This window comes from Dermacentor andersoni, chromosome 7, assembly GCF_023375885.2.
Source record: "Dermacentor andersoni chromosome 7, qqDerAnde1_hic_scaffold, whole genome shotgun sequence".
Taxonomy (NCBI): Eukaryota; Metazoa; Arthropoda; class Arachnida; order Ixodida; family Ixodidae; genus Dermacentor; species Dermacentor andersoni.
In genome coordinates this window covers 83,397,113-83,424,695 of record NC_092820.1, presented here as the reverse complement: position 1 = coordinate 83,424,695, position 27,583 = coordinate 83,397,113, and the positions used below count along the sequence as shown (strand labels likewise).

The following is a 27,583-nucleotide window of genomic DNA, read 5'->3' as shown; positions in this document are numbered from 1 at the left end:
TCCTCCTCCTCTCCTCCTCGCACCGAAATGCCTCTGGCGGTTGTACGCGTATACGGGCCCATTCGGCGCTGTAACAGTTTGTGGAACCTGCTATCTTGAGTAACTCGTTCCTTCTGAACGAGAAGGAAGGGGGTTAACCGAGGGGCCCGATTTTCATTAATCATATCACGAGAAGCTAGCAACATTAATCCTTCTGAGTAATGTTGAAAGAGGGCCCTCAGTATTTCGGTTGGTGGGTCGGAGAGCACGTGCCGCTACGACCGACTCCAGCTGCATTGGTAAATATACAGGTATACGCGTTGGGTATACGTACAGTGCAGTTCAAAAGCTTACGGACCATAGTTGCCGCTAAATTTCTGCCTTTCTTCTCAGCCTAGGCATAAAGGCTGAAAACACGTGTACGGACCACGTGCGCCTGCTTGATCAGCGCCACGCTTTTATAGAAGTTGACGTGGCGCTGCTATGCCAGAAGAAACTTTTTCTTCTTTTCTTTTGCGTGTGCCGTGGTCTCTAGACTTTTGGGCTCGGCTGTATGCACAGTAAATTGTAACGGCGATAAACCACTCTTCTATTGCAAAGGTTGACAGTAAATATTCGAGAAAACGGTCCCCTGCGGGCGTACTTCGCATTTCTAATATTTCTTTAAATTTCTTCTTCCGCAGTCACGGCCAAAACTAAGACGAGAATAACACTAAAAAGGACGCACAACACGTAATTTCATAGCGTCGAAAGGGGATGTTCCGGTGAACTCTTAATTTTATGGGGAAAAAATTTTAGAATGTCGCATATACCCTCCGCTTTCGTCCCAAAAAAATAAACTGCGTAAACGCAGACCCACTTGTGCACTTTTACGGGTGGCAGCCCCGTAAAAGCGCGAGAAAACTGGACACCTCGTTCCTCAACTTTCGCTATCCTTTCAATGCTGCGTAAAAGGTTTCTTTTAAAGTTGGGCAGTGTTATCTCCTTCTTCTCCCTCCTCCTCCTTCTTCTTCTTCTTCTTCTTTTTCTTTTTCTTCTTCTTCTCCTCCTGCTTCTTCTCCTTCTCCTCCTCCTCCTTCTTCTTCTTCTTCTCGACCAGGTATTTGCGAAACGATTATTCATATGCACATGGCCGAATAACCAGTTGAAGGCCGCGCAGCGCTCTACTATACTCTCGAAGTAAAAAACGAGAAAGTCACTGATAAATCAAACGGGCAACGGGTGGAGCCCCTAGACAAGGGCCCCGCTGGCTTCTGCACGTCGTCTTGCTTGTCAGAAAATGGCCCCTTGGACCACGTCCTGTGAATTGGACAGCGACGCCTCCCATTGTGGGCGCTCCGTAATTTCTGTGTTTGTCTTTTGTGTCTCCGCCGTGCATGCCCGTGAAATGGGGTCCAGAGCTGGCGCGACCCCGCATCACGGGTACTTGTCCATATATCTTTCTGGATAAATTTTACGGAGAATGTGTAGATTGTTATGAGTATAGGTTTTCAGCTTTCTCCATGTAGCCTGTTCTTCCTTACTGAGATTCTTATGGGAGGAAAGGGAGGGGGGGAGTTTCATTTTATTCCCTCTGTGATAGTTTAAAATTGTAGTTCTGGTAAATTGGGATGAAGTTGTCAGAGGCGTGCTTTGAGCACCCGCGCTGTGTAGTATTTGCGAACGAGCTACTCTGTCAGCATCTTCGTTTCTCCCTGATTCCATCATGACTGAGTACCCATAAAAGGTGAAATTTGGCTCGGGGTTTTATATCTCGTATAAACCTATAGGCTGCAATGCATATTCGTCCGCTGAGGTAGCTTCCTGCATGCCACTTGTGAGTCCGCACTAATTTCTGTGGCAATGAAGGGAACGCTACAGAGGAAAAGCGCGCACAACTGAGAGCGCTCCCCGAAATAGTCCCGCATTATCATCCGGGTTAGCGTTTTCTGAGGAGAAAGAGAAAACATAAACAAATTACAGCAGCAACACATGACCAAATGCACAGTTGTGTGTTAAATTTGACTTTATTTTAACTCCTTTTCTCTTCCGCGTTTGGCCAAATGCGAAACCATCGCGCGTGGAAGCTACGCTGACTCACTATCTGCTACAAAAGAGAAATAAAGAGGAAAGGGCTCTTACAAAGCGTCGTTTTATGCATTCAAGCACAAAAGTAACTGGAACGCCAATGCATTTCTCCCCAAAATTCGGCAATTCGTATCTCGAAACTGTTGTCATCCTGAGAATTCGTTCCAATTGGATACGCCTTGCGAACTCCAGGGCTAGAATTTGTAAATCGCAATATGGGCTATAAGGTCATTTGCTAAAAAGTTAATTAGCGATTTTTTTGTTAGTTAGTCGATCATGCATTTCAATTCTTTGTGCACCGGTGTCCGCCGCTTCGAGTAGACCACCTCATGAACTAGAATTGTGCTATTTGCACCCAGGCAACGTTTAAGAATTTTCGGAAGTGTTCGCTGAAACACCCTGTAGTACAGTGCCGCGCGCCACGGTGCTGCTAGTCAGTGCGGTGATTTCGGTGAGTTCCGTCGTGCGCTCCGATTGACGAACCTTCGACTTCTCAGTCAATGGCTGCCTCCGGCTCCTTTGGACGTCAACGGAAGTACGCGAACGAGACCGAAGCGCCATTGGATAAATGTCGCAACGCCATCCCATTACCAACTATTATTGCCTGCTTAATTATCAACACATAATTGTGCCTTTCCATTGTATTTTAGATCGCAGCTCTTAGGCGCCCGTTTCTGCGTTGAGCGTCGGCGTGCCTCGGCATCGTACCTCGTAACTGAGCGAACGAGCACAGCGAAAGATGAAAGCGATGCGGAACGCAGCTGGCGACAAAAAAAAAAGAGGGCGCGAGGAGGAAAGTAGAAACGGAGGAGGATGCTACCGTGAAAGCATGGGGCTGAAAGCGGCGGAGGGCCGGACGGCAGACGGCCTGCGCATGAGCTGGATTGCCGGCAGCCCCTTGGGTGACCTCATCTGCGCTTGTGAGCGGGTCCATGGTGGCGTCAGGTAGTGAGGGCTACGCTCGTCGGCGGCGCCAACTGCTGAAGTCAATCCTCGGTACCAGCGTATGTGACGGGGATCACTGCCCCTGCAAGGAGCGACAGCGAGCGACTACTCGAATGTGACACTTCCTTGCGCGTTGTCGCAGTTGACACTGGCGGCAAGATTTCCCCGCAGCGAAGGGCCGCTCGCGTCGTTCGTGGAACGAAAGCGTGGGAAGAGCGTAGTGCCGCGGAAGACGGGCTGTGCGGCGACGATGGCTACGGTATGGCGCCAGAGTAGCGCGCTTCGTCTGTATGGAGACAAAGCGCTGCATGAGCGAAAGTCTGTCCGCGGGGGGTGCTGTGAATCACGCCCCCGCGTCACCCACACGCTGCCTCTCGCGATGTCCCGATTAGCGAGGCAGTCACCCCATACTTCGCTCCATTTGCAATGTGCCGCACGAGACAGATTGTCCGCGTCAGCTACGCTACTCGCAGCGTCCTCTTCCTAAGATAAACCGTGTGCCTATATAATAATAATACAAAGTATGGACAGGTGAAGTGAAAACAGGTGTATTGGTGAGCGCAAATTTCGCATTAGGCAGCGCCGTAACCGTCGGTGAACATTTTTGTCCCCATAAAGCCGTTGTGCTGCCTGCAAATCGCTCATACACACGCGCTGGCAACGCTTCCCTCGGAGTGGACATGGGGATGGCGGACGCCTGAGTAGACGCCGCGGTTGTCTCCACACCGTATGCATCAACGGGCAAGGAGGACATCGAGGCACCCTAGGATGCGTAAAGCCCCTGAATGATGCGCGAAGGTAAGCGCCATCTGGTGATGCTTCAAAGGACCCAGCGCCCCATGGACGCGGCGAGCGCCTCCCGTTGATTGGTTGTGACTACCTGACTTTTTTGTGATCCCTCAGAAGTTACAGAATGGAGCGTCATTTTCTTCTTTAGGTCACTATCACTATCACTTTATGATTTTCCGCTTCATAAGCCATATAATGTCTTAACATCAGATGTTGGCGCTTTCGCCCGATAGCTTCGTTTAGCATTGCGCCGAAAGCGTTTCAGAAACGCTGGCGCTTCGCTGACGTGACGAGTACGCCTCCAGCCGCGTTGCGGGCTTCGCATCTCGATGGAGGTGCACGAAATTAAAACCGTCGGCGTCTATCGGCGCCCAAACCGATGAATGAATATTAGCTCGAACTTCACTGCCGCTAAAAACAGTGTTACATACACACAGCTGCTAGGCAGGAAAGCTAAAGGGCGTGTACACAATGCTCGTTTTCCCTGCGCTTTCTGGTGTTTCGTCACCTGGCATAGCTCGGCGTCGACGCTGAGGGTGGCGCCCCCAAGAGACGCTGGTCCGCATTCCGCTCTTGTGGCTGGACGCCCTCTCTGGCGGCATTCATGCGACGATGCCAAAAGACGCAACGCCGGAAAACACCTGTAAGAACGCTGAATGAGGGCGGCCTTAAGATGTGGGAATGGCTGCACAGATAATGAGTTCCTAAATATAAAATCATCAAGGAATCTTATTTCTTCACCCGTAATTACATCGTTCAAGAAGTTTACTCACCTGCAGTACATAGTCAAGCGAAGAAAAGCAACAACACACGACAAACTATCGCAGTACGAGAGCGGAACTTGTCGGCAGTCCTCCGACTTTAGCGGCCCGCCGATACTCATTACGTTTCATGTAACTGTATACGCCCAAACGCAAGCCCTCGTGATTTAGTAAAACGCGTTGTTGTGTGACGTTAAAGTTAAAACTGCTTTTGACGTGCCGTTTTAATAGAACAGGAACCGTTCTGACAGGCGGAATGGTTTCCCCGGCTTTCCAAGAACGGTGCCAGTCCGAGGCCACCACATAACGGCCTTTCCATGCCTACAGCAGCGTCGCAGCGGCAGTTTTCCCCCTGTGTAATATTGGGAGAAACTCTATGCTGGGATCCCGACACACTGAGCGCCTGTCTCTGGAGGCATAGAGTTTCTCACTATATGTCTGGAGGCATTCAATTATAACCTTCTGCATGCGGACCACACATGCGCGTTCATAGAGTGACAGCATAATGGCGGCGGTGCCAAAGGCGAACGCGCCTCGAGCGTACGTGTAATTGTCGTCGCAATAATAATGCAGTGAAAAAAAGAAGTCGCTGCGGGCGCGCATGGTCATTGCGAAGTTTTGCATTCTGTTAACGCAGTATTTCGAGAATTATCAATTCGCAAGATCGCAAAGCCGTACGAGCACGGAAGGCCGAATTCAGGCAGATCTACCCATATTTGCCACCCTACCGATATCGCTCCCGCGCTGACCGGATCGTCATACTAGTAGCCATAGGTTCCATGCAGCCTTGCGGCTTCCGGAGGCACCATAAACAGTGCTCCCTCTAGTACTTTCGTTGACAAACTATAGGGTTATTCTTTTTTTACTTTTTTTTGCATACACTTACATCAGTGTAGCTACTGTAGCAAGACGCCATTTCTTAATCGCCGCAGATTTTTTATGAATCCGCCCGCCTACACGAAACCATATCGTATGACAGGAGTGTAGCATTAAACTACTTTGAACATCGCAGCTTCGACGAATGTAGGTAGCAGACGGCAGGCGAAAACCTCGAGCGTCGCAAACGCGGGGCGCCACTTTGTCTGCGACTGTCGGTGCTGTCGGCATACGTACAGTCACCCGCAAAAGTTTGCGAGACGCGGGATTTGCGAAAGAGCCAAATTTCCGCGGAGCCTGTGCACGTAGCCTCTAATTAAAAGCTTTGACCCGTAGCAGTTCTTGCGAACTACCCTGTGATCCATTAATTTATAAGCGCTACGTCTTAACAGAGCAGAAATCCGCATTTGTCATGAAAGCCGTGCTCGGTAAACTTTTGCGGGTGACTGTATACATGGCGACGACTGTGTAGGTTTGTGGAGAGGACGGCAGCGAAGTGCTCGCGGGACCGTGCGTCGCCGTGGAAGGTGAGCTTATTAACCAAGAGTGCTCAAGTATTACTTACGGGTCGGGCGCGTGCGGGCAGGCCGTTTCAAGTTACACGCTGTGTTATATGCATAGGGAACTTGTCCTCGTGCACGGCGCACTTGTTGCTCAAACGAAACTAGTACATCGGAATTTACGGTTGAGCCAAAAGTCGTGCACGTACGCAGTTGGTGCGAAGTCAGGTACATTTCGTCTGCTAATTCAGAAAGACGACGCGCAGTCTGCTCCGACTGGCTACAATCCAGTCAATCGAGTGCAGCACAAAACGCCTCTGCCTCCCGCCGCACTCGTCTGCACGATCCTGCATGAAGTGCAGGTGTGCAAGGGTGTAGGTGTAGCTGAAGAAGCAACAGATTTCTCTGATCCACGGGCGGCTTATTCCCCGGGTGGACAGCTTTCGTAGGCCGCCACGTTACAGAAAGCCGGACGCAATATCGCGTTTCTAGGGTCTTCATGAGCATCATCAACGTTTTTGCTGTGGGATGAAAAACTGTGCGTGGCTTTGAGCGCGCGCAATCCTCGTGCAGAAGAACATAAGAGAAACGCTTGGCGAGCGTGCCATTTCGGGAGCATAGAAGCGTTCGTGATTGTTTCGTAGCTTCGCTGTTGGTGCGTCCGACTCGTCAACATCCGCGACCGCTTTCCAGCATGGCTTGCCGGTGGATTGCCGCGATCCTACTGGTGTTCGTCGACCCGCAAGGTACGCTCGTACTATTACGTTCACGCTTCCACGTGGACCACAGGTCCTAAAATCTCGCGCTCTCGGGGCCTATTTACGTTTGGTCAACGACTTAATTGTTGGCTAGCGTTCTCCGCGGCCACGCGAGAGACGCCATGTCGGTGGTCCAGCTACACTATGCGGCCAACAAAATGTTGCGAAGCATGTCAGTTGTAAGCGCCGACCACTTGTTGGTCAGTAGATTGGCGACGATGGGTGTCAGTTGCATTTGTAATCTTTAAATGCTCGGGCATATCCGAGCAGTAGCGTGCTCAAACACTTATTGGTTGAAAGCGACGCTTTGAGCAGTTCGGATCGACAAATCGAAGAATTAGAGCGTGACGTCGTAAAACGTGGTCTACTCCTTACGGTTCACTCTCTTCTCCGATAGGACCCCGTATGCCCACCAACCGTAAATGGTTAAACAGGCTTTTGCTTCACGAGGGAAGGAAATAAACTATGATATAGCAATGCGTCCCGCAGCCGTCATTTGCAAGTCAACTCTCGGTGAAGCCATCCATTGCGCTCTTTCTTCCTCAAACACACAGGCCCGGCGGGCTTGGCCCTGTGCCTTTGGTCAGCGGTAGAGTTTAATCTTCGAGCACATGTTCCGGTGCATTGTTATTAGCGCTGGCGCACATTTTTCTCGCGCTGAACTCGTGCAAGTTCAGTCACGTCTTGTAACGAATACAACTATATTCGTTGAAAAGCGCGATGCCGTCGAACCTGTTGTCCTTTCAGAAGAGCGAGCGCTGAGATGGCTCAGAGCGGCGGCGTATCGAGGCATAGAGCGTATGGTAATTGGGCGTCGGGCTCACATTTTCTGGCTTCAAATGTATCGCGTCAGACTCTCTTTCTAGCTTTTCCTTGCTTCGGCCGCTTCGGGTTAGAAATCTAGCGCGACCTGAAGGACCTGAATAAAGTTTTTCGTGCCATGCCATAACGCCGCCTCTCACGTCAACTTTCTGCGACTAAATGTCTACGCACCAGGTAGTGGTCAGGCTACGTTGAGGACTGTTTTTAACTTCCTACAGGCGCTGCCTATACGCCTTGGGCTACGACGCAAATGAGACAACATTCTGAGCAGCAAAAAGACGCGCGCCCTTTTCAGGCTTGAATTCGATAAGTGGAGCGTCGTACGGCACGCGTACGAACGCAATTCAATACTTTCCGTAAATGGGAACTGTTTCTGCTAAACCGCCGGCAGATGTTCGCACAAGTTGCCAGCATTAGGTTTGACACCGCGTTTTGCGGTCATTTCTTTCCAGTTTTGTCCACGGTAAATCCGAGGTTGGTGTCGTCTGCTGCCGCGGCGCTCAAAAAATGTTAAATTTCGCTGCAGCGGATCTGAGGCGCCATCTGTCCCGGCTACGGTGAACACCGTGTTTTAGCCGTAGGCGTGACAGATTACGCCACAGTTGGGTTACAGTGGAATAGGCATGATTTTTTTTATTGGTTCACGACGAAACTGCTGCAAAGGAGGTATAACGTAGGGCACTTGACGTAGTGCACTTTGTCTCGGGCGCTCGCACGGCGAGCGCGAAAAGGGAGTAATACAGGCGTTTTTGCGGACGCCTGTATATATATATATATATATATATATATATATATATATATATATATATATTATGGCCCACCTGCTAGGACTAACGAAGAAGACGACGACGACCAGGACGTCGCACGTGTTCAGCCATCTTGGCCATAAACGCCGCGAACAAGTGCTTGCACCTTTCGGAGGCCTGCTACGTACGAACACTTTTTTTTTTAACATCCTTCTCGCTTGAAAGCTCGCTCGGCAGGCTGGACGTTTGTACGCATTGCGCCGCGATTTCCGCGGTTTCGTCGCTGAAATCCTTGAGCCCGACCTCAATCGGGTGGTTGGCAGCAAGGACGTTTTCAGCTTCGAATAAACACCTCTATTCGACGCCACGAACGAGAAAGGCGTGAGCGCAGCACCTAGCCAAACAGCCGCCTTGAACCTGGATGTCGTAGCCATCTTTGTTTATTTGTACAGCGTTGCCAGCGCAGGTGACGGATTCTGGTGTTGCCAATAGAAAGCGAGGTTCAGCGCTGTCGGGAACCTTCAACACTTTTTTGGTGCTACGCTTAAGACTTCTCACAACGGCGGAGCGATAAGGAAGGCAGCACCCAGATGGTGCGCAGGATGAGACTGTTGAGGAAAAACCGTCGGCGTTTGTATCTTGGAAGGTTTGCTCTCCCTTCGGGCTCAAGCCGCTGCTCGCACACGGATGATCAACGGGAACACTATACGCGTTGCCCGCGCAACGCTAGTGCCATATCAACGCAAAGTGGAGCGCTGTCCTTGTCGCTCTGCTAAGCCCAATAAAGTTCGTCACGAAAAATTGCTCGAGTGTAGACGCTGCCCTGAGAGTGAAGCCGGACCGCCGCCATTTTACCATATGCACGAAACAAAAAAAGAAAGCTTTAGCGAATGCACATAGTATACGAAGCTCCGTGTTTGTCTGGTTCAGCTCCGCGCCACGAGGTGGTTGGCTAGAGAAAAAAAAAAACGCTGTCAAACGCAGCCTTTGTGCCCGTGCTGCTCTTCTGCTATCCGTGTCCTTATTTACCGAAGGTATATAGATCGAAACCAACTAACTCGAAAACAGCGCTTTTAAGCACTCAACGAAAGCCGTGCTTTAATTGCTCATCGATCATTACCTTTCGCAAGCCGACTGGTATAAAGCTTCTTTTTCTTTTGCTTCGTCATCGACAGGGGTTTACGGCAACCGTAATCGATAGCGAGAAACAATGTAAGACGTGCGCGACGATACGCACCGCAAGTAACGAGACAGCGGAAGAGGTAGCCATAGCGCTCGCAGTTGCTCAGACTAACGTAACCGTGATAGTCAGCGACTCCCAGACAGCAATAAGAAACTTTGCCTACGGCCGAATCTCCCCGGAGGCACTACGCATTCTTCTTGCAGGAAGTCAAGATTGCAAAAGAAAGGTGTACATCACATGGAAACCCGCTCACGGCCTCGCGGAGGACGGCAACAACGAGGCGGCACACGACGCGGCTCGAGGGCTTACGGACCGAGCCGTGGTCGCAAGTGACGCCCCGGCACCCTCCGGACGTGACGGTGCGGTTAATGAGTGGGAGGACAGAATGGCCGCATATAATGACACCACGAAACACTATAGGTTACAGAGGGGCATATTCCCGCGACCTCACCCAAAATTGACAAACAAAAAAAAGCAGTCTGTCGCATGGCGTTTAGCAGAATGCGTTGTTGGGCAAGTTGGGCAAGTTGGGACAGGATTGCGCCTGTCCTGTCTTCTTCCTTGTGATCGTCTACAAAGCGCAACCAGTCTTTTCCAAATCATATATCTGGGCATATGCCAAACGGACAAATGCAACGAATGTGAATCCAGAGCCACTCGGGAGCATATATTATGGGAATTTCGAGGGATACGTAACAATAACGAGAACGCGGCCTCTAGCAACAGCCTTCGCACGCGCTCGGAAGACGCGCTGGGAGGCCCCGCCCTCGAGGATCAACTGTGGGCCGTTCAGCGGGCCAAGTATGCCGCCAGGACCCACGAAATCCTGGCCGTCACCTAGGCAGGGCCCTTGGCCCTCCCCACCAACTCGCAGGGCACGCAACGAAGTTATTTCCTCCTCCTCCTCTTCGCAGGCGTGGTGGCTGCCTACTACGGTGTACCCATCGGTCCAGTCACCATGATCGCGCATGGCTTCACGGGCAAAATGTTCGCCGCCACTGAAAAAAGCATCTACATAACGGAGATGAATTACGACGGACAAGGCCCATGTATGTCTGCTTCCTTGTACATTGGTTGAAAGACTGTTCCATTCTAGTACCGTTCGCGGAAAGAGATCTTTTCTTTTTTCTTCTTTTTTTTTGTAGACATCGCTTGGACACTAAAAGCAGCGCAGTTTTTCGGTGTGGTGAGAGCGTGTGTTTCAGTTTTTGGCAGACTGTATAAAATTGGGCGATTTTATTCTCATTCTAACGTGCAAGTACGGATGCACGTACTCTAACCAACCTGCGTGACTACGGCATTCCAAGGCAAGTCTCCGACTATTCACTCATGCTCAGTGATTGGTGGGATGAACGCGTTGTATGCCACCATTGCGTTATTATCTTCTCATGCCTGTTGCACAGTCCCTTTCAAGTGCTCAGGTTTCCCTACAGCATTTCTTTTTCCTAATGCAAGAAATATGCTCCTTCCTTCGCAGATCCGCAGTAAATATAACAACCGAGAACTCTTTTAATTTCGACAAAAACATCCATTTAAACAGTGGCTAAAGTGTAACGGCAAGTGCTTTGTGGTGACTCTCATAAGAACTATGTTGTGCTAGTTAATCTTCATTTCTGAGGCTTCGCACGATTCTTGTGCGTGATTAATGACCTCGTTTAAGTGGACCTGGTCATGAGGGTTATTGTGCCTGCGATAAATTAGGCAGTCATCTGTAGATAGCTCAATTTCGGCTAATATTTTCCCAGCAACGTAATTCACAAATACTAACACAAGGATAGCGGTGTTAGCGGATAGCCCTTTCAGAGGCAGGAATCGAGCAAACGTTGTAAGTTAATGCACACTGTTGTCGAGAGTAGAAATTAGCTTCTATCCGCGACACTAACACATAATTTTTTAGCATTGATTTTACCTTCAACAAAGCTTTATAATGCGAAAGACAATCAAACGCTTCTTTGAAAGTTTAAAATAATTCTATCAACTTGAGGTTCAGCATCAATAGCAGCCGCGAAATCTTGAGCAATTTTAAGGAGCGCTGTCACTGTCGATTTCCCGTTGCGGAAACCGTGTTACCTACAGTCAATTAGGTTGTTATTTTCAAAAATAAAGAAAAATGCCGGTATATATGCCTAAATATTATGCGCTCCCGCATTGTTGAACGCTTGAGGACAGCAACGAAATGGGCCTTGTGGGAGCTTATCTGATGGGAGCCGCCACCCTTATAGGGGCGCAGGAATGACGGGAACTGCCCAGCGTCAGCCTTCTCCGCAATGCGCGCGTGCCTAACCTGCAGCACGGGTACCAGTCGGAAGTGTTTGAATACGCGTGCGGAGAAGTTTGAAATCTCGTTATATTCGTCACTTTTGCTTTTGAGGCCATGTCCTCGGCGTGCACAACTCTGCACTCGGCTCCCGGAAAAGGTTATCTCACAAACTTGGCGTCGTGCGGAGAAACTCTATGGCTCGCAAGGCAGCTAACCAGAAACGAGAACCAGGGGAGGGGGGTATTCTGTAAGAGTCCACCCAGTGGACTGTCCATTTCGGCCGCTGCTGATTGGCTAGGGCCACTCGTCCCCTCTATCTCGTAGAGCTGCAGCCAATCAGGGGGGGGGGGGGTATTCTGTAAGAGTCCACCTAGTGAACTGCCCATTTCGGCCGCTGCTGATTGGCTAGGGCCACTCGTCTCCTCCTCTCTCGTAGAGCTGCATCCAATCAGCAGTGGCCGAAATGGACAGTCCACTAGGTGGACTCTTGCAGAATAACCCCCCCCCCCCCCCCAGAACCCCGTTGGCCACACTGCTGGGCACTCTGAACAGGCACTCGTTCCTCCTTGATTGACGTGAACCCGAGCCATCGCGCTGCATTGCGCGGAGTTGGTTAGATGCCAAGGCAAGAGCCGGCCGTGATAAGCACACTCGCCTCGCGGACCTCGCACCCCTTCTTCACCTTACGCCTAAATCCTTCCACGCAGCGGCGTTCTTCTGGGGCGGATTTGCCCCGACTCTCAGCAAGAACGGCGACCAGCTGCCCGACGAGCACGGAAGGTGCGTGTACAGCGGAGAGTGTGCGCTCGTCCGTGGACGCCTTAGAGCGTTGAAGCTCGGCGAGCCAGCTAAGCCAGCGGGTCCAACGTAGACGCCACTGCGAATGTGGTACCACACGTGCGCACTTGCGTCTATACGCTGGGCTCGCTGAGCTTCAACTCTCCATTACCGTTTACGGAATGTCTTTTTTACTGCGTAAGTGCGCGGCGGCGATGACGCTGGCAGCGACGTCTCGGGACTGAGAGTTTAACCGTAGAGCACACAAGGCTAATGCTGCAGGGTCCACAGGTATTGTACTTGCCTGCTGGCGCAAAGCGTCGGTAGTGACACGACCGTTAACGTGCGCTTCTTTTCTTTTTGTTGAATGATTTTCCCCCCCAACGAGAAAGAACACTGATGCGATACCGAAAATGTTCGAACGTATCGTAGTTGAACTGAGCGTCTTTACCAGCTTCTCCGGCTCCGGGAAACGGGCTAACTTGTAAACGATAAGAGCTTCACGGACAGGCTCAAATCTAATACAGAGCTTTAACCTGTCGCTAACGTATTGCGTTTTGCGGAATACCGAGTTACGGGAGGCGTTTGCGTGAGCGGCCACGTCGGTAGCACCATTTTGTGGGACAGAACTCAACCAGAAGGCAAAGCTAATATTGCAGTCACCAATCATACTCGTCTGCGCTGTATTAAACCTCTTCAGTGACGTAATCATCCGCAAGCATTGCGCTTTTGTCGTCGTCGTCGTCGTCGTTGTTGTTGTTGTTGCTGTTTTTGTTGTTGTCGTCGTCGTCGTCGTCGTCGTCGTCGTCGTCGTCGTTGTTGTTGTTGTTGTTGTTGTTGTTGTTGTTGTTGTTGTTGTTGTTGTTTGCGAGCGGGGTGGTGGTTTGTTTCATATGTCTTCGACGAGAATAACCACGTAGAAAAAACATTTCTGATGTGTTTTGGTTGGAAAAAGCGTCACAAGATGTTGCTACCATCGTAGCCACTGCGAGCAACTCGGTATTCTGCAAACTGCTGTACGCTTACGGACAAGTTGGGACTTCTTAATACCGTCTATACTGCATGCACAATAGCGCGGGCGCGTTCCTGCACATTCAAAGTGCCAAACTGTGTATCCCCGACCCAGTCCTCGAAAGAAGCACTATTCGCGAAAAAATACAGCCAAGGACTTACGTTAGGAAAAAAGGCGTGCCGACACGGACACACAAGGGAAACGTCCGGACAACACAAAAACTTCCTTCTAACGTTAATACCTAAAATACTGTTCAACTGTCTCTCCTTCTAAGCTTCATTGTTAGCACACTGAACGCGTATCCTTCTGCCTCCACTTATATGCGCAATCCTGCAACTTGCACAATCGCTATCTGTGTGTGTCGTGCCAGGACTACGTGCCGCTTTACCCACAATCGTTTAAAAGAATGGACGGTGTTTGTGCTGTCCATTTCCCTCTTCTTGTGTGCGTGTGCGCATGTGCCTAACTTTCTTCTAACGTGAATCCCAACAAACCAGTCTCAAGTTTCTTTTTATTCATTTATACTGCCGATGCCATCAGGGATCGACAGCACAAGGGCCAAGATCGACAGTTCTAAGGGCCAAGCTTGTAACTGCTCCCGTCTCTCAGTCGGTGCTCACGTGGTTACTTCTTCACTCCTAGAAAGAAAGTATAAAGGGTAGTTGCGGGCGCAGATACTAGATTAATAGCCGTTGCCACCTTTTTGCCATCTTTTGCTAGCCGTTTGCGACAACGCAAAGTTAGTACGTGCGGCTTTTATTATAGGCAAGACTTAGTAAACGCTGGCTTCCCTACGCAGAACACAAAGCCTGCAGTGACTGTTTCGCATCGAACACTAAAAATTATGGCCTTCTGTTAACGTGAGCCATGTACTCGGTGAGGACATACGAATTCCGTGCAAGCTCGGCCCACAAAACTGCCTCCGCGCGACGAAGCATAGTTCTCGAGGAAAGACACCGACACCGAAAGAACATCGCTTCCGCCGGCAGGTCCCGCCGGAAGAGAACGGATGTAAGTGGCACGTGCCGTCTATATTATTTCCGAGTTTGATAGCGGTGTATTTGCCACTACATTATTTGGTTGTCACGCGCAATAGCATACTATTAGTCGTGCTGCGCTTTGCTCTCTAAGGCCCTAAGCCGTCATACGCTCCGCCATGGCATCGGCGACATTTAAGAGCATCGATCCATCTCGCCGTGTCGCCCCCCCCCCCTTTTTTTTTTTTTCAGGGAATAGACAGGCCAGTGTCCCGACAATGACAGGGCGGGACGGGATGGACGAGTGTTGTGCAAACCAAAGCCGTATTTAACCTTTGGCGCCCATCCATCGTAACTTTTTCTCGCAGAGATTCCCAAAGGGAACCGCTAGTGTCTGCGCGAGCTGCCGGTACGACAAATAGGTTGCGTTCGAAACGAGGCGACCGTGACGTGTTTCCGGCTCCTGCCGTCGCTTCCGGCGCGTGCGGTACACAAGAGGATAGCCTCCGAGATAAGCTTTCGTTATTACGAGAGAACCGTCACCGTGGTTGCGAGAAAGGTGGCGTAACAAAGAACTTCCCACAAGGATGCTTGAGGCCGCAGGCACGGAGGTTAGAGAAATTCGTGTGCTATAATGCACATCACTCAATGCGTTGCAGAACAATAGCGGTACTGGAAATTCCCCTAGTTTGTCTCTATTTTTTTTTGTTGAAACATCTCTACGGCGTCTGTCGAAAGTACATGTACATCCTTTAGCACTGCGTGTCCTTTAGGGTGAAACTACATCGCACAATATTAAAAAAAGGGTGCAGGAAGAAGGCGAATTTCACTGGAACTAATCAAGCTGTCAGAATTTGTGATCATCTGTTGTTTTTTTTTTTGCATCGTCAAATACGAGAAAGTACGTCGAACTGCATTTTGGGCCGCGAGACGTATAAATGAAAATTATATTTTCAAGGGACGCTGCACCTGGTCTAAATACAGTGATTGAGTGCAACATAGGGACTTGGTTCTTTGTTGTGGTCGTCGTCCTCATCGTCTATGTTGTTGTTGTTGTTGTTGTTGTTGTTGTTGTTGTTGTTGTTGTTTCAAGGGGAGAGCAGCATAAGTAGCCAATGGTTATGATGACTTCGCAGCAATGCAGTGCTGAAGGCCTACGCGAACGCCAACGTGTACCTGAAGCTTCCCAAGAAAATCACCGACTACAAGGCCATTGGCATCTTATGCACTTCAGCCGATGTAAGCAGTGCATCCTGTAAGACCAAGCTGTGGTGTGTTATATCGCGGGCAACTGAAAATGCAATAGGGGCAGTTTACGAGCACCAACACAAAGAGATGCAACATTTCTGTTGGCATGCATTGCACTTGATGTGCAAGTTGTTTTCCTTTACAGAGAACGGCGTATAGAATTTACAGGTCTAAAATATGAGCCAGTTTATGGGAACGCATGGTGGAAAATCAGCCAAAAAAAATGTACACGGTCGCTACAAGCCACAAGCAACCCTAGTGCACCAGCTCTTGCCATCGGTTGATTTTTTCTAAGGGGAAAAAAAATAAACGTACAAGGGGAACCACATTGACACGTTGGGGTGCCCATATCATCACGGCGCGGTTCAGCTTTTCCAGAAACATAATGCCCATGGAATGACGTGTTACCGCAGGCATAAACTTGAGCGACTCGGTTGGTGGCGCCTACAGGTTGCTGAGATTTTAACCAGAAGACATACAGAAATGCCTTACCACAGTAAACAACCTGATGGAAAGCGTCGACCGTTACGTAATCGTTAACATTCATCTGTTTCTTTATTTTTCTTTGACAGGAACACCCCTGTAACACGAAAACGTGTCTCACTTGTAGTGATTGGTCAAAGCGTAACGAGTGTCACAGCCAATCTCTCCCATGGCCCCATACTCCGTTAATCTGCAATACGTTTACGGACAAGCTGAAACTCCCTTGTTCTCGGACGACTACGTTTCACTGAAGCATGCGCACTTGCATGTTTTACTTTAGTGCGACAGCAACTATACGGACACTTAGGCAAATTTCCGCCGTCGCCGTAACGTTCCGTATGAAGTCGAGTGCGTTATAATCCTGTCGCGTGGCGGACACCTTGGCCGCGAAGGCGAGGGTGCGAGGGTTTGCCGAGAGGGATGGTGGCTTGATGTGAACCGTTTTTCTTGCACGCACAATGTTAGAGGTCACGCGATCAAGCTCAGGATAAGCGGGAGGGGGGGGGGGGGAGTGCGTATTTTCCTCTAGCTCGGTTGTGGCCAAGCATGGCTCTCCGCACAACTGAGCGCACACGCCGCCCAAGCACCGTATCTTCGAGATAATCTCGGTTGGCAGCAAAGCTTTAGGCCGAGCCGAGATGGCTGATGGCTTCTCACCAGCCATATCGGCTCTCATTACCTTTCGGGTGTGGCGTCACAGTTCAAAGCGCGCAATCCTTATGTTGGATGCTCTCGTTTACCGAAAGCATCCAACTACATATATTTAATAACATATATATTAATTTTAATTTAACAACATATGTTTTAGTAACGTTTGGTTCAACCAAGGCATATATATATATATATAGTCGCCTGCGGCAGATATCATAATTCTAGTTCATGAGCTGGTCTACTCGAAGCGGCGGACAATACTAATAGTTGCACAAGAAATTGAGATGTATAATCAACTAAATAATAAAAATTCATTAAATAAGCTTTTAACTAATTACATTATGGCCCATATTGCAATTTACAAATTATAGCCGTGGAGCTCGCATGGCGCATCCACTTGGAACGAATTTTCAATATGACACCAGTTTTGAGATATGAATCCCTGAACATTGCGGAGAAATGCATCGGCATTCGAGTTAATTTGTTAACAAAACGTCGTTTCATTTACTGAGGCGCACAAGTAAGTGGAACGCCAATGCATTTGTCCCCAAAGTTCGGGAATTTATATCTCGAAACTGCTGTCGTCCTGAGAATTCGTTCCATGTGGATCCGCCTTGCGAAGTCCACTGCTAGAATTTGTAAATTGCAAGGTGGGTCATCAGATAATTAGCTAAAAAGTTAATTAGTGAATCCTTGTTGATTAGTCGATCTCGCATTTCAATTTTGTGTGCAAATAATGTCCGCCGCTTCGAGTAGACCGGCTCATAAACTAGAATTGAGCTGTCTGCCGCAGGCAACCTTTAAATAATTGTGAAAGTGTTCGCTGAAACACCCCGTGTGTATATATATATATAGAATGTAAACGCTGGCGTCCCTATGCCATGGCATCCTCTTATGCTGCTCGTATCCAAATCCACGCCCCAGCGACAGTTGCCCCCTGAGTAACACAAGCATATAGCTTACGCTGTGTTCTTGAGGCTGCATGAGCCGGAAGGGATTGCGAAGCCGAAATCACATCATGGCCACCATGTTTTGGACACCCCCTATTCCGAACTGAGTAGTTAGGTATTTCATTACATGGTATAGTACCTCTGCCCTATATCTTCTTCTTATCCGAAGACAGCTGCGGGACATAATCTCTTCTCAAGTCAATTTCTATTCCCGGCTGAACTGTTACAAACAAGAGAAACCAATATGTGCTGTTTGAAACATGGCAGCCATGACGCCTTCCCGCCAAAGAAACCACTTCCGGTGCGGGCAAACAGCAAAAGCACACGCTTTGAGATTCGTTTCGGTTACTCGGATGATTTGAAAGCGACCTACTCTTTTTCTCTAAATACCGCGCTTGGGTGCTGAAAGCTACACCTTCGTGTATACGTGGAGAAAGTCACCGTCTCTTCGGTCATGCTTGTTGACGTAGAAACCGATTTTTTTTTTTTTTGTCTAAATTGGAAATCGAGTTATCGCCTCATTGTACTGGATTGGCGCGTTGCTGCTGGGACGTGGATGATGATGTATCGCGCTATTCAAAACGCACTTCAAGGGTTCCTTTGGGTCGCGCGTGATAACACATTGGTTTCGATTACAGGGACGTAAAATTTGACAAAACGTGATCAAACTACTGCTGTTTTGCACGCATCCGACCTTATTATCAGGAAAGAATAGTTTGCCTATTCGTTTCCGAATTAGTTCTGGAAATGATTCAAATCAACGCGAAAAAAATAGTGCACCAATGGTCTCTGAAGCACGCGGGTGTTTCGCCGCATTTCTTTGACATCCCGCTCCTGTTTTTGCGGACGCTACGTAGAGCCACGAGTTTTGATGCACTGTCACATTGTCTGTAGTGTGCGGCGTAAGAATACTGCGTGTCAGACAACAGCAAGCGGTTCTTTTCTGCTGTCTCTCTACTGCTGTATACTGTTCGCCAACATGTGGCGCGGGGGGTCCAGGGCCGTCATAATAGGCGGTTCTCGAATCAAGGTGCTTTATTCGAATCAACAAACCAGCGACGACTGCCTCCGCGTAACAGAAACAAATCTCGAAGGCCACGCGTTTCTGGGCTGCATGAGCCGGGTGCGACTGCTGGAGCCGGAAACGCTTCATGGCCGCCATGTTATAGACAATATCTATTGCAACGTGGCATTGGGCGGGGAGCTGCCGTGCAGGCCGACTTCGGCAACGTGAGGATACCGGACAACTTCGTGCTACCGAAGGAGCAGAGCCTCGGCCAGCTCGCTGCAAAGAAGCCGAATACCATGGCAACCGAGGTCATCCTCAAGGACAGCGCCACCATGCTGATCAAGGGGCTTGATTACGACGGTAGCTGCGCCGGCTGTGAGTATTCAGACCAGCTGTAACGTGGCCTATGAGATCTGGAGACGCGCGCTGCGCCGCCAAATCTTGAAGGCCTTGGTTACGAAATTCATGCATATGGCCACAATGAAAACAAAAAAGAACACCCTACAGTGAGTACAGCGAACATAAGTGAAACGCGAAATGAGTCTGCTAACTATACGAGTATGTAGTCTTAGTCACCCGTCCGGTGCTTGAAATCTCCTCGTCGCCCCGCAAGGTGCAAAGTCCCACAATTTGTGAAATTATTATGTGCATAAGCTATTCAGCCCGCTGTCAATAAATCGTAACAGCCACTTCTTTTTAAAGTATCTCTATAGAAAAACTCTAAATAAGTCAACACTAATGAAGTATTCTTGGGGAAAGTATCTTCATGAATATTGTAGTGTGAGTTCATTACTAAAAAGAAAATGGGGTCAAAGTTTTATTTTCTTAATTTTGCATCGAAACTCGCGTGCTAGTACGTCAATGTGACGTCACAGATTATAAAGCATTTCCTTTTCTATTTGGGCCATTTGGGCTCTGTAAGTGTTGTCGAAATTAGCTAAGTTCATAATTTTACTTTTTTAGAATACTATGTAGTCCATCTTTACCGATAAAAATGGCAGCCACAGCTCCAGTCTAGCGCTATGTAATGCGAATCATTTAGTAGAAGGGCATTCACGAACAGTACTGCTTTCCTGAGGTAAAACGTACAAGTTGGGAAGATGAAATCCTTATATGGCATTGCATTGTTAGATGATGATGATGCTCAATTTTGCATTGTTGCAGTATGTTCCATTACACATATGCACCTCGCTTCGATAAAATTTCTCAATGTCCATCAGCTCACTGATTTAGACCGTGGTTTGACCGATCACTGGTGTTATCATCGGTTATGGCGGAGCAAGCCCAATGTGCGTCATTGCTGACGTCGATGCGCACTTGCGGTAGAACCCAGGTGCGCTATGCCTAGACTCCGAGAGTGGAGGTGCCAAGGGCCAAGTGATCGCACATTGTTTCATCGGTGCTCTACCGAGTCTGAAAATGACAATGAGCGTTGTCTAGGCGTTTCAAACAGCTATGCGCCGAAATGCACTTCTAAGTCACGGTACAAGACGACGCGTTTGACTATACTGCCCCAGTACGGGCCCACAAAAACTGTCAGATACCCGGCAGAAGAATAACCGGGATACATTCGACAAGAATGCTTCGCGTTAAGAGGTGCAATCAAAATCCATGACGTCGGGAGAAATCCATGGGAAAGCGTTATATCGCTTATGAGGCCGATAATCCGGCGTTAGCGTAACCACGACATGGTCCAAAACGGCTATGAATTCTCGACCTTTGGGGCGAGTCGAGCCTACACCCTTTGGTGTTAAGGGGAATTTAATTAAGGCACCGTTAACTAGGCGAAGAAACAGCTTCACTTTTTTACGGTGGCATCCACGTTCTGATTTGGCTGCCCCTTTATATCCTTCTTAGTTTTCATGCTGAAAGTGCACAATACATGCATCCGGTAGATTTACATTGCATTTATGGTTCTCTGTGGTATAGTATCATCGTTTACAGGATACACACGTTCATTAACTGACGTCATATGCCACTCTGACCCTCTTAAACATTGTTGTCCGCATCTTCCATTTAATATGTGCGGGACTATGTAATAGACTGTAATATTGTCGGGTCATTGCAGACGCTTCAAAAACAGGCCGAGTAAATAGTTACTCAACGACATAATTGGCTGTTGTCTGTTTCTCCTCACGCAACGATATGTGCTGGAATGCGCGAATGACATCATGGATCAAACTGTGCAATACTTGTACATTTAAGAAGGCCGGGTGAATCCGGCCGCATGGCGACTAAAGTATTTTTTTCTCTCTCTTTCTGCAGCCGCGTTCTTCGTGGCAGCGGCGGACGCCAACACCCCAGCGGCTAACATGACCAAATTGGCATATGACAACGGAAAGTAGGTGACACTTTCACTTTGTCCCTTGACTCCATATGTGCATGTACTGACTCCTTACACGTGCCTGGGTAGGGACCCCTGACACCGCCTCGATGCATCCTTTACTGCGACAGCAGTGACCTTCTCGGAACCAAGCTTGGCGTGTGCATTCATTCCGTTACGCTGGGGAGGATCGTTGCCGTCATCATCGTTAATGTTTCGTCACCAGGCCGGGTCGCCATCCCCAGCTGCAGCTGCGCCATTGCACGAAGGAAAAGCCATCCACGATGGCCACCGCTGGTATTCGAACCCATGTCACGGCTGCGATGTGCATTTCAGTGTCGGGCACGCGCGCTGCCCAGTGCTCTGCCACGCAATAATTGCAACGTTTCGCGCACCACACAGCCTCTGAGAGCGGTGGTTTCTGCGCATGCGTTTCGGAGGCCATAACGAGCAATGCTGCAGCGGTTAAGGAGACATTGCGTGCAGCACATGAACACTGTCCCTGGCAGGATGGCGGTGCGTTAGTGCGTATAGTTTCCCCTTGTCATGCTAGCGATGATAGCATCGGCAGCGCTAAGCTGACATACATGACATCATTATGATTATCAGCCCTTAAACATGTGCCCACAATAAAGGACACGCCGACAGTCGGGCGGTTGATGGAAAACGAAGTCGAAAGCGTCGATGTAGGGCATCAATTTCAACAGCGACTGTCGCGACGCAGTTTTACACAGCAGCTCACAGAATTCACAGCCGTCATGTGCCCTTGAGCAGCAAAACGTTTCGAGACTCAGAGCCATTCCTCCTTAGCCGGGACCTTCAAAACGACTGGTGGAGCTTGAAAAAGCAGTAATCATTTAACACAGCAACTGCTTTATCACCGGCGGCTTGAACGATGATTTACACAAAGACTGAATTTCAAAAATTGGGTAACGAAACTTCACGTTCAAGGGTATAATCTCAAATACCACGGTGCCGACACACTGAGCACGTAGGTGTTTGGAGGTTGACCTAGGAAATGGTAGAAACATAAGATATGACTTTTACACAGTATGACACTGAACGCAAGGAAACTTCACAATAACACGCAAAAGAAACGAAAAATGAACTGATGTACCAATATTATCCGAATGAAATATATTAGTATATTAAAATGCTCAAGCGCGCTTTAATTGAAGAATAACTAGCATACGCCTTGGGTCGAGCAGATGGGAACGTAAGGTTTCACAGAGCTATACCAGCGAGCTGAATAAATATGGCCAGCTGAGGCGTAGAGAGTGAGAGAGTGCTAAAGTGTCGCATTTATGCTTATTTCGAATTTTGCAAATTCTACTTGATCGTCAAATAATGGCGCATAAAAAGCAAGCGACAAATTCATAAGAACACACGCTGTGATCTTCCCTTGTTTTAATGCACCAGTATTCGACGATCATAAATATATGGTTACAATATCAGCTCTTGTGTAAATACCATACTTTTACGTAATTTTTTCTCAATCCTTAGTTTAATACATTGATTCACGACCACGCCGCCCCAAGAAAAGCCCTAGAACCGCCAGGTTCTCGCAGTACTTAGGAAACAGCAATCAAACGAAAAAAAGATGGTGGTCTTCACTCAGGCACAATGCTGCTGTCGCAGTAAATAAGTTCGGAGCTGAAGGAATCACTGAAGTCTGCTGTCTTTTTTGTCTGTCTGTCTGTCTGTCTGTCTGTCTGTCTGTCTGTCTGTCTGTCTGTCTGTCTGTCTGTCTGTCTGTCTGTCTGTCTGTCTGTCTGTCTGTCTGTCTGTCTGTCTGTCTGTCTGTCTGTCTGTCTGTCTGTCTGTCTGTCTGTCTGTCTGTCTGTCTGTCTGTCTGTCTGTCTGTCTGTCTGTCTGTCTGTCTGTCTGTCTGTCTGTCTGTCTGTCTGTCTGTCTGTCTGTCTGTCTGTCTGTCTGTCTGTCTGTCTGTCTGTCTGTCTGTCTGTCTGTCTGTCTGTCTGTCTGTCTGTCTGTCTGTCTGTCTGTCTGTCTGTCTGTCTGTCTGTCTGTCTGTCTGTCTGTCTGTCTGTCTGTCTGTCTGTCTGTCTGTCTGTCTGTCTGTCTGTCTGTCTGTCTGTCTGTCTGTCTGTCTGTCTGTCTGTCTGTCTGTCTGTCTGTCTGTCTGTCTGTCTGTCTGTCTGTCTGTCTGTCTGTCTGTCTGTCTGTCTGTCTGTCTGTCTGTCTGTCTGTCTGTCTGTCTGTCTGTCTGTCTGTCTGTCTGTCTGTCTGTCTGTCTGTCTGTCTGTCTGTCTGTCTGTCTGTCTGTCTGTCTGTCTGTCTGTCTGTCTGTCTGTCTGTCTGTCTGTCTGTCTGTCTGTCTGTCTGTCTGTCTGTCTGTCTGTCTGTCTGTCTGTCTGTCTGTCTGTCTGTCTGTCTGTCTGTCTGTCTGTCTGTCTGTCTGTCTGTCTGTCTGTCTGTCTGTCTGTCTGTCTGTCTGTCTGTCTGTCTGTCTGTCTGTCTGTCTGTCTGTCTGTCTGTCTGTCTGTCTGTCTGTCTGTCTGTCTGTCTGTCTGTCTGTCTGTCTGTCTGTCTGTCTGTCTGTCTGTCTGTCTGTCTGTCTGTCTGTCTGTCTGTCTGTCTGTCTGTCTGTCTGTCTGTCTGTCTGTCTGTCTGTCTGTCTGTCTGTCTGTCTGTCTGTCTGTCTGTCTGTCTGTCTGTCTGTCTGTCTGTCTGTCTGTCTGTCTGTCTGTCTGTCTGTCTGTCTGTCTGTCTGTCTGTCTGTCTGTCTGTCTGTCTGTCTGTCTGTCTGTCTGTCTGTCTGTCTGTCTGTCTGTCTGTCTGTCTGTCTGTCTGTCTGTCTGTCTGTCTGTCTGTCTGTCTGTCTGTCTGTCTGTCTGTCTGTCTGTCTGTCTGTCTGTCTGTCTGTCTGTCTGTCTGTCTGTCTGTCTGTCTGTCTGTCTGTCTGTCTGTCTGTCTGTCTGTCTGTCTGTCTGTCTGTCTGTCTGTCTGTCTGTCTGTCTGTCTGTCTGTCTGTCTGTCTGTCTGTCTGTCTGTCTGTCTGTCTGTCTGTCTGTCTGTCTGTCTGTCTGTCTGTCTGTCTGTCTGTCTGTCTGTCTGTCTGTCTGTCTGTCTGTCTGTCTGTCTGTCTGTCTGTCTGTCTGTCTGTCTGTCTGTCTGTCTGTCTGTCTGTCTGTCTGTCTGTCTGTCTGTCTGTCTGTCTGTCTGTCTGTCTGTCTGTCTGTCTGTCTGTCTGTCTGTCTGTCTGTCTGTCTGTCTGTCTGTCTGTCTGTCTGTCTGTCTGTCTGTCTGTCTGTCTGTCTGTCTGTCTGTCTGTCTGTCTGTCTGTCTGTCTTCGTTCCTTCATTCCTTCCTTCATTTCAGTACTTCCAAGTCACGAGTGATCTGCGTGTCAGCGTGACGAAATTGTTCCTTTCAGGGAGGTATCCTGGTGTCATGGATCATATGGAGAGCCATAGCATATTTTGACGTTGCTAGGCCTAGAGAAACGGCACTGAGGCGGGAAAGCTTGTCGATTTCCATCTACCAGCTGGCGGTACAGCGTTGCACTCTGTTCAGCGACGTAACTGCTGTGGCGCCATCTGGGGACGTATACTGCGACGCTAACTTTCGGCGATACTATCACTTTCTCTTGACGCAGTGCTCGACCAGCCAATCGGTGCATGCCTGACGGCTTAGGCGATCTATTATCGCCGAAAGCGATCATCGAAGAATACGTCCCACTCTAGGGGAACATTGGCACACTTTCCCACCTGCCGGTATATCTGTCTAAGCTTAACAGTGCCATAATAAACAATTGCTCTCAATAATGACCAAACAACGCTTATTTATACTTTGTCCTTAGTGTGAGATTACTATAAGTGGATAATGGCAGTTTTCATCTTTATCTTTTAGTCTCACGTCTAAGAGGGAGTAACGCGAGATAATTGTATTGAGGTGAGCAGCCTGAATACCGACGTGCTGTTGCACAGTCACGGTAACCGGCAGGAAGTCTCCCACTACGTTTACTGGAGCCCGTTAAGCTGCGGCGGTGCGCAGTTGTGGCAGCCGGTATCGGTAACGGTCAGGCGGCAAAGTTAATGCGGTCTGGCGCTAACGCGACTAGCATTGAAGCACACCGTACTGCCACAGGCGAAGCGCGTCATGTATGAGGCGCGTAATGGAGCCGGGCTGCTCGCTCGCGCTTCTGTCGTTGTGCCATCTAGCGGCGCCGCCGTGAAGTCCGTGTGTGATGCACGTGTCTGAATAAAAGCGTCGGCGTGCATATGATGCGAGTTCCATGCCACACAGCACCCGAGGACTTTTAAAGGATTTTGTTAGTTATTACTTTTTATATTTTTTTTTACCTAGTGGTAGATAGCCAGTGGTGTACAGCAACGAAATTATCCCTAAGCCTCTCTCTCTCTCTCTCTCTCTCTCTCTCTCTCTTTAACTCAGTTTGATAAAGAACCGATTATTGTTAACTTTACTCGTTAATAAAACTGTGCAAGTTCAAAACTGAAGCTCCTTCAACCGCCCGTCCGAAGTGGTTTAGAAGCATCATAGCAGCCGGAGGCGCCCGCCTCCACCTGTGGCACTACACTCTAAAAAAAGTTTACACCCTTTGGGGTGTATATCTGCCGCACCACAATAATCGTCATCTGCCTTGCTTCCGTTCCCTTTGTTGAAAACGCCGCGCCCGCTACTTTCCTGTCGGCAGACTGATAACACGCACGCCGTTCGTTACTGGAAAGTACCGGACTCGCCGCGTTAAAGAAAGGAAATGCGGACAAGACAGATGACGTTTATTGTTTTGTGGCAAGATACGACTCAAAGGGTGTAAACTTTTCTTAGAGTGTATACCCTGAAAATGTTCCCGATCGCTCTAGGATGCCCTCTATTGAGACCTTCCCTCCTGTGTACGCAGGACGACCAAGCTGGAGCGCTACACTAAGGCAGACGTCACGGTCACGCTACCCGCTGACCACCACTGGGACGAGTTCGGGTGGTTCTCGGTGTACTGCATGGACACGAAGGAAAGTCACGCCGATATCGCCATCGCCAAGCCGGTGGCCCAGTCGCTGCCTGTCTTCATGGCTCCCTCGAAAGACCCTCCGCCTCAGAGTAATCCTGCTGGAGACAGCAACAAGCCTAAGGACAATCCTGCTGGAGACAGTAACAAGCCTAAGGACGATGCAGGTATCTTTCGCGAGGCTCTGGAAACTCGCAAGAGTTCGCAGCACCGCTAATTCTCTCGCTGATCAGGTTCTTTAACAGTTATATACCAGGTGATCTTGCTTTTGACTTTTTTTTTTGTTGTTGTTGTTGTTTGTCATCGAGCAAGCGTTTCTGCCTACGCCTCTATCGTGCATCTGGAACAAAAACTACGTCATGGCCCGACATGGCAGCGCCCAGCCAGCTTGCTTCAGGAGAAACAGGAAGCCATTTCCAGGTCTATATTCCCAAAACAGCTGTCGCAGTATAGTTGTTCGTGATGGAAAATTCCGACTAATTCTGATGCTTGGCATATGATTAGCGAAGGTGAATCGCCAATAGCGTATAGCACTTAAGGAACAAGTACTTTTATGAACTCGGTCCTTGATTCCCTTGCTCGTTGGTGGGAAGTGAGTGGTGTTGAAGACTTTTTCTTTACCTCCATCGTACCAAGGCAGCAAAGCTCGAGCGTTATCTTGGCAGCCTTCTTGAGAATGGTTCTCTATATCGGGGCATGAAGACCTAGTCTAAAACAATGGCCGCTTACCACGTCACTGACTTGGATTGCGAGCGTGCGCGATCATTATACGCTCTCATTAGTTCGGGGTAGCTCGCGACTTGGAGACATCAGAACACTCTTTGATCTGCAGAAACGCTCCAACGCATTCAAACGCGCATTTTGAGCAGACCCAATGGCGAGAAGTGAGCGAGGAGGCAAGGACGTGTCCCTTTGTCACACGCGCCTTCCTATCCTCGCTGCGAAGAATCTGCGATGATGAAGGGCCTGTCCCCAACGTAGCAAAAGAAAACCATGCAATCTGCCTCCTATAGCTGTGGCTATCGCAGTGCCATCAGCTTGGTTCGCGTGCCGGTGCGCTTGGACAAGTTTTGTCTGTTCGCCACATTGCGAAGGTAAATTTGGGGACATGGCCTGATTTCAACGAGAAGCTGACGACGACGACGAGGGTCTTTGGCATAATGGAAAGGGTGCATGGACACAGCAAAACAATGTGACTTGCAGCTCTTAATTCTTGTAGTGGTAACCGCGGTCGTCTTGTAACGTGTCACGTGACTGCCGGACATCATTGTCTGCGTGGCATTAAACTTGCCCATTGTCGAAGCGAAAAGTGCTCTCGCTGACTCAGAGCTTTGCATGCACATGCCTTTTCCAGATTGAACTCGAATTGCTTTCTGACCTGTCTTGTACATTTGCCAGCTGCTATGCCGGGGGCAAAAAGAAAAAAAAATACAATTGCTTTCTGAGATGTCTACCTTTCGTCTAACCGTTCACTGCGTTT

General features: G+C 49.0%; 1 protein-coding gene across 1 annotated transcript in view; it reads left to right on the top strand.

The window, feature by feature from the left end:
- Positions 1–6,437: 6,437 nt before the first annotated feature.
- Positions 6,438–27,583, top strand: part of LOC129385728 (protein Skeletor, isoforms B/C-like) — a 32,959-nt gene continuing 11,813 nt past the window's right edge. The window contains exons 1-7 of the mRNA XM_055072740.2: positions 6,438–6,663; positions 10,341–10,475; positions 12,394–12,466; positions 15,589–15,691; positions 19,000–19,168; positions 21,059–21,134; positions 25,999–26,270. Of these exons, the coding sequence (XP_054928715.1) occupies positions 6,612–6,663; positions 10,341–10,475; positions 12,394–12,466; positions 15,589–15,691; positions 19,000–19,168; positions 21,059–21,134; positions 25,999–26,270 (880 nt within the window). The 5' untranslated portion in view covers positions 6,438–6,611. The remainder of the gene's footprint in view (positions 6,664–10,340; positions 10,476–12,393; positions 12,467–15,588; positions 15,692–18,999; positions 19,169–21,058; positions 21,135–25,998; positions 26,271–27,583) is intronic.